The sequence below is a fragment of the Primulina tabacum genome, unplaced genomic scaffold (genome assembly GCF_025594145.1).
Source record: "Primulina tabacum isolate GXHZ01 unplaced genomic scaffold, ASM2559414v2 Contig507, whole genome shotgun sequence".
In the NCBI taxonomy this organism is placed as follows: domain Eukaryota; kingdom Viridiplantae; phylum Streptophyta; class Magnoliopsida; order Lamiales; family Gesneriaceae; genus Primulina; species Primulina tabacum.
The window spans coordinates 75820-82851 of NW_027459765.1; the positions used below are offsets into that span (position 1 = coordinate 75820).

The window sequence follows — 7032 nt, forward strand, 5'->3', positions numbered from 1 at the left end:
GTTTGGGTTCGGATTCTTGATTTACCTCTGCATTTATATGACAAGCAGTGTCTTTATCAGATTGGTAAGATTTTAGGGAACCCTCTTATGGTGGATGAGATTACAGCTGATGGTTCTCGAGGCTCTTTTGCCCGCATTTGCGTTGAGATTGATGTGTTGCAACCTCGTCCGGATCAAATCTGGGTGGGGTGGGGCAGTCACAGACAGACTTTAGGGGTGGTCTATGAAAAAGTCCCCTATTTTTGTACGGAGTGCCATATGTTAGGCCATTCTGTGCAGCGCTGTTCTAGTTCTGGTTTTAGGTCTTTTGGCAGCCGTTCCAAAGATCAGGGAAAGCGTCCTCATACTTCTTCGGCTGATCCAGGGTCTTCGGGTCAGCCTCACAGTGTTCTGCATGACTTGGTTCCTTCTAGTGGTCCTGGTTCTGGGAGTACTAAGCCAGGATGGATTCAGCAGCGACGTAGGCGTCGCCAGGCTTCTAGTCAGGTTACTCCTCTGGCTTCTCCTTCGAGTAACCAGTTCGAGGTTCTTCACTCTATTACAGGAGATTCCTTCCCAGGTGTTGATTCTGGTGTTGGTTCATCTTCATGCCCATCGTCCTCTTCTCATTCTTTAGAGGCTATTGTTGAGGATATTCCATTGGTGCCTCAGGTTGTGGTGGCTACCATGCCTACTCCTCAGGACATTTCAGTGGTTGTTACTTCCGTTATTGCAGGTGGTGCTCAGGGGTCTAGTTCTGGGTTGAGCTCTTCTCCGGTTGATGTTGTTCCCGTGGTGATAGACCCGATGATTGTTTCCACTGCTCCGTCACAGATGGTTGTTACTACAGCTTCTGGTACCATTACTCCGTTACAGATTGACCTTGGGAGTGGTTCTCGAGAGGCTGATTTGGCTCTTCCTCCTACTACTGCATGTCAGTCCTTGCCACTACCCGGTCGCACGCGCTCACAGCAGCGCCGGTTTTACAGGACTCAGAAGAGTCAGGCGGGGTTACCTTATGGGCGACCGCCTGATTCAGGTTGATATGCTTTGAGGTGGGCGTTCACTGCAGAGTTCTCCTTGCCCACCCTTTGTTTTATTTTGATTGATGTATTCTGGGGCAACCTCTGGTTTGTTTGCTTTTTGTTCTGTTGTATTTCGGGTTGCCCTGTTGTAGTATGTCGTTATTTTTGTTTTGATGTTGTGATTGTATAGCCTTTTGCGGAGGTCTTGACACAGTCTCCCTCCTATTAGGTTTTATTTGTACTGCTCTTTGTTGTATAAAAATAAACTTTGATTTAAAAAAAAAAAAAACCCTAAACACTAAACCCTAAACCCTAAACCAAACCCAAACCCAAACCCAAACCCTAAACCCTCCCGAGTCCCAAGTTAGGGTTTTAGAGAACATCGATCCCTGCACAACAGAGTTATACTTCGTGCATCGCAGTTTGCACTCTCCCGAAGTCACCGAAATGGACAAGAGCATGCTTGGAGATTTGGACGCTCTTCCGGAGGAAGATAAGCTCCGAATGACGGCCATGATCGACCAGCTCCAAATCCGCGACAGTTTAAGGATGTATAACGCATTGGTGGAGAGATGTTTCACCGACTGTGTTGACACTTTTCGTCGCAAAACTCTTGACAAGCAAGAGGAAACTTGTGTTCGCAGATGTGCCGAGAAGTTCTTGAAACACTCTATGCGTGTTGGCATGAGATTTGCAGAGCTAAACCAGGGTGCTGCTACACAAGATTAGGATGCCTTTTCCATGTGTGTGGTCTTTTTCCGAGAATATTGGTTTTATGTTTACTTCAAACCTCCCGGGATACAACTTATTTAGTAAGCAAAGATTGTTTTGAATTCAAGGTTTCCGATTATCTTTTCGTGGTGCAAGAAAGCAGTATTTTTGCTGAAGAATTGTTATTTACGACTAGATTTAATATCCAAGTAATAATATGGAACTCCGTTTTCTGAGTTTCTCTCTCAAAAAAAAAAAAAAAAACCCTTAACCCTAAACCCTAAACCCTAAACCTTAAACCCTAAACCAAACCAACCGCCCCCAAAAAAAAAAATTTTTTCTCTCAAGTGAATAGAGACCAAAATTCGCCAAAAAATCACTCAAAAATCGCCCCATGTCGGCGCCGGTCTCCGGCCGGCCAACTGTACGACCAAGTGCGCCTCCTCGAGACGCGTCTTCTGTAAAATTTTCAGGTCAATCGAAGCTCGTTTGCTCGGCCAAATCGACGTCTAAAGGCCCGGAATTTGCGCAGATTCCGGCGATCGATATCGGACCGGTCTCCGATCATCGTCTGCCTTTAATTTGTGGTTCGTTGGAAGCGTCTCCTCAAGACGATTCTATTGTAAAAATTTCATGCAAATCGGAGTTCATTTGCTCCTCCAAATCGGCCGGCGAAGTGGCGCCGTCACTGTTCATCGCGAATTCGTCCATTCCAGCTCAAATTCCGGCTCCTTCCGGCCTTGTATATTCGATCAGTTCCCCGATCTGTGATCCTCTCTCCAAGGTGCATCTTTTGGTACCTCACCCATCATCTGATTCTTCTCCGGTGGACGGGAATTTCAGATCTAAGAATTCACATACTGTACTCACGCCTGCGCCGGAGTTTGTCTTCAATTCCGCTGTCGTCGCCGTACCAAATTTAAATTCCTTTGGCCAGGGTACTCATCAAGGGATGGGTAATCGTTCCATGTCCTCAATTGCTGGAAATCCATCGCAGATCGAAAACGCCCAATTTTGTGGGTTCGGATCGAGTTCATCGCCGAGTTCTGCTATTTCAGGGCCGAGTTCCACCGGTTTTCCGAGTTTATTGGCCGGTTCTGGGGTCCCCTCATCATCGCCGGTTGACGGCTGTTCTCCGGCGAAGGTGGTCCGAGTTGGATCGGCCGAGTCACCCATTCCTTTCAAGCGGGTTGACCCAGTATCCAATTTGTGCACTTCTGCTCCTGTTGATACAACGGTTGTTTCTGCGCGTTCTGTTCCTCCTATGGTATCTTTCAAGGATATTTTGAGTCGTTCGTCTCCAAATCTGCTGGCCAGGGGTTTCGCAGATGTTGTTGACTCGATGGAGGAGGTGCCTGCTCCGACTATTCGTGATGGCATTCCAGGTATTTTGTTTCCAGATCAGGTTATTTCGTCTCTGTCTGCTCCGTTTAAATTTGCTTTGGTAGGGCGTATAACGGGGAACCGGAGATTGACTCCTAATTCCGATATTTTATCTGCTTTGTCTTGTATCGGTTTGTTGGGTTCTCATACTGTTCGTTTTCTTCCTCGGGGGTATATGGTTCTCACCCTTTCCTGTGAGGAGGATTATTTGAGGTTTTGGACTCAGCCTCTAGTTTCGATTCGCTCTGTAGTGATTCGTTTTTCTAAATGGACTCCTGAATTCAAGTTTGAGGCGGACTCTTCTATAGCTCCGGTCTGGGTCAGGTTTCCTGATTTGCCCTTGCATCTTTATGCTAAACAGAGCCTGTATCCACTTGCTAAGATTTTAGGTAATCCTGTTAAGATTGATGAGATTACTGCTGAGGGTACCAGAGGCTCTTTTGCTCGGGTTTGTGTTGAGATTGATGTTCTTCAGGCACGTCCGGAGCATATATGGGTTGGTTGGGGTGATCATAGTCAGGTTCTGGAGGTGGTCTATGAGCAAGTTCCCCATTATTGTTCTTATTGCCAGTTATTGGGTCATTCACTTGATTTTTGCTCTCGTAATGGCAAGTCTTCTCGCCCACGCCGGACCCGACCTCATGGTAAGGGTGTTGAATCTGATTCACCACCTCAGGATCCTAGTGAGCAGCCTCAGGGGATTAATTCTGATCAGCCACCGTCCAGTGATACTGATTTTGCAGTGCATGTTTCTAAGCGTCCACGGCGTCGGCCTGTTCTGAGGAAAGATCCAAATAGGCCTATTTCTACGAAGAATTATTATGAGGTCCTGCAGGATTTACCTAATGATTCTGGTCCTGGTGAGTCTTCGGGTGTTGTCAAAACCCGTCCCATTAAGGTCAAGTCTCTTTTGAGTAAGCTCGCGACGGAGCAGAATGCTAGAGCAGGGTATCTATCTCCCGTAGTTGTGGCTCCGGTTATCTCTTCTCAGGCCACAGATATGGTTGAGGTGGTGTCTCCTGCTGTTGCAGTTGTTTCTGAACCCGTGGTTGTTCCGGTGGTTGAGCATGCTCCTGCCATTCAGGATTCTGTGGTTGATACTCCTGCTTCTATTATGATGACTTCATTTGCGGTGGGTTCAGGGAGTACGGGATGTGAGGACGGTGATGTGTCATCTTCAACCACTGCCTGTTTATCTTTACCGCTTCCCGGCCGTACGCGTTCTCAGCAGCGGCGGTATGACAGACAGAAGGCGGATCAGGCGGCTTTGCCCTACGGGCGACCTCCTGATCCAGGATGATATTGTTTTTCGCCTTTTGGGCGTCTTGTGGTGGGCGTTCAATGCAGAATTCTCCTTACCCACATTTTGTTTTATTTTGCTGGATGTATTCCGGGGCACCCGCTGGTTTGTTTGCTTTTTGTTCTGTTGTTTTTCGGGTTGCCTTGTTGTACTATGTCTCTATTTATGCTTTGATGTTATGATTGTATAGTCTTTTTGCGGAGGTCTTGGCCTAGTCCCCCTCCCATTAGGTGTTTTTTGTTATGCTCTTTTGTTGTATACACTGGTAGGGGTCCGCCGAACCCCCCCGCTTCCGGCGGTGTTTCTGGAAAAAAAAAATAATAAAAAAAAAAAAAACCCTAAACCCTAAACCCTAAACCCTAAACCCGAAACCCGAAACCCGAAACCAAACCAAAACCATTCGCCCCCAAAAAATTTTCTCTGAAAAAAACACACACTAAAAGCGTGAGAAAAAACACACTACTTTGTCACTATTCACGTTCACCTGCCGCCATGTCACCGCCGCCGGATCCTGACCGGCGACACCTACCACCAGAACCGCCTCCTCATGGAGATCATCATACTCAAAAATCAACTTCATCGGAGTCCGGCAACCCTTCCATTTTTCAGTTCGAAAAACAGGCATTTCCGTCCACTACTTCGCCGGCGCTGTTTACTGCTCCTCCCGGCGTCGGACTGCCATCAGTCGACTCGCCTCAGGCTGATGCTTCGATTGGTACAAGCCCCACACCATATAACCACGTATTTCAGTCGCAATCGACGTGCAAAGTTCCGACTGCACTGTGTATAAATTCGCCGGAGTTGCCGCCTTCGATTCCGGTGGATTCTTGCAATCTCGTTTCAATCCAAGCCTCGATCTGTGATACCCACTCTCAGACGATCCCAATCGTACCGGTTTCGTGCCCAACGCCGTTCACTGTCGCCGGCAATTTCAAATCTAATATTTCAACGGCGGACGGTACTTTTCCGTCATCTTCTTCGTTAGATTCCGGCGCCGTTCCGGGGTATTTCTTCAATTCCTCTTCACACTATGATCGTCCAGTCATGGGTAGAGTTTTGCCTCCATCAATTTCTGGTTTCCGGCCACCGGTCGGAAACCCCCAATTTTTAGGGCAAACTCGATTTTTTTCTCAATCTTTGGTGCAATCGGCCCCTCTTTTGCCCGGTTCTAGTGGATTGAAGACCGGTTCTGTGATCTCCTCGCCGTCGCCGATCGTGGGTAACTCTCCGGTGGTCAACTCGGCGGTCAACTCGGCCGGGTCAACTCAGCGAGTTGACCGTGTTCACCCGGCAGTCAACAACTCTGGTTCGGCTTCTAAATCTGATCCTCGGGCGACTAAGACGTTTCCGGTGTCATTTAGGGATGCTCTGGCTCCTACTTCCCCTCGCTCGGGTAAGAATGGCTTTGGAGATGTAGTGAATGCTATGGATGAAATGCCCCTGCCGACTCTTAAGAATGGGAAACCGGGTATTTTATTCCCGGATGAGGTAATGTCCTCTCTGACCGAGCCTTTTAAGTTTTCTTTAGTTGGGAAGATTTCTGGTAATAGATCCTTAGTCCCAAACTCGGGAATTTCTACGGCTTTTGCTCGTTTGGGATTGAAGCGATCTTTTGATTTGAGGTTCTTGCCTCGGGGTTTTCAAATCCTTTCACTTCATTGTGAGGAGGATTATGGACGCGTGGGCAGATGATGGTGGGCCCTCTCGGGATCCGTTTCTCCAAATGGACCCCGGAATTCAATCTTCAGGAAGAATCTCCCATCGCCCCTGTTTGGGTGCGTTTCCCGGGTTTGCCCATTCACCTGTTTAACAAGAAAAGTCTTTTTGCCCTTGCCAAGATTTTGGGCAACCCGGTGAAGATGGATGACTTTACTGCTGACTCCTCTCGGAGCACTTTTGCTCGGGTCTGTGTGAAGTTTAATGTGTTGGAACCACCCGTTAAGCAAATTTGGGTGGGCTGGGGTGATCATACCCAGGAGATTGATGTTGTTTATGAAAAAATCCCTGGGTATTGCTTGGATTGCAAGATGTTGGGTCATTCGACCAGTGTTTGCTATTCCCATGGGAAAAATCCAAAACCTGCTCGATCCAAGCCTGCTGATCGAGGGTCGCCTCAGCCGGAGGCACCTCCTGCTCAGGCACCACCTGAGGGTGCAGCCCCTGTCATTGTCCCGGGACCACAGCCCCAGCTTCATGTCAATGGCCATGGTCCCCGGCGTAGACAGAGACGGAGGCCTGTTCGTCAGCCTCTCCCGAGGGATGATCCTCTTGCTTCGAACTCTTTTGGAGTTCTTTCTCATTTGCAGGAGACAGAGGTAGGCTCTGAGGAGCTTGGATTAGGTGTTCCTGATCCCTCTGTCGGTTTGAGTTCTCATCAGGAGGCCCCTATTTCTGGCCGCCCTGTGGTCACGGTGGCTGAGGACGATGAGAGTGTCCATTATGTGGATTGCGTGGATGACCTTGGATCTCCACGCCCGGATGTGGTGACTGTGTTTGCCACCCAGGAGGTTTGTATTGAAAATCATAGCAGTCACTCGGTCCCATCATTTCCTAAAAAAAAAATAATAAAAAAAAAAAAAACCCTAAACCCTAAACCCTAAACCCTAAACCCGAAACCCGAAACCCGAAACCAAA

General features: G+C 48.1%; 1 protein-coding gene across 1 annotated transcript; it reads left to right on the forward strand.

Annotated features, from left to right (window-relative positions):
* Positions 1-1358: 1358 nt before the first annotated feature.
* On the forward strand, positions 1359-1954 carry LOC142534424 (mitochondrial import inner membrane translocase subunit Tim9). Its single transcript, XM_075641293.1, has one exon. It carries the CDS (start codon positions 1452-1454, stop codon positions 1731-1733), a length of 282 nt encoding a protein of 93 aa, XP_075497408.1. The 5' UTR covers positions 1359-1451; the 3' UTR covers positions 1734-1954.
* Positions 1955-7032: the final 5078 nt, after the last annotated feature.

Excerpts from the sequence above, each read along its gene's own strand:
- LOC142534424 (XM_075641293.1), top strand. The coding sequence starts at position 1,452 with ATGGACAAGAGCATGCTTGGAGATTTGGACGCTCTTCCGGAGGAAGAT.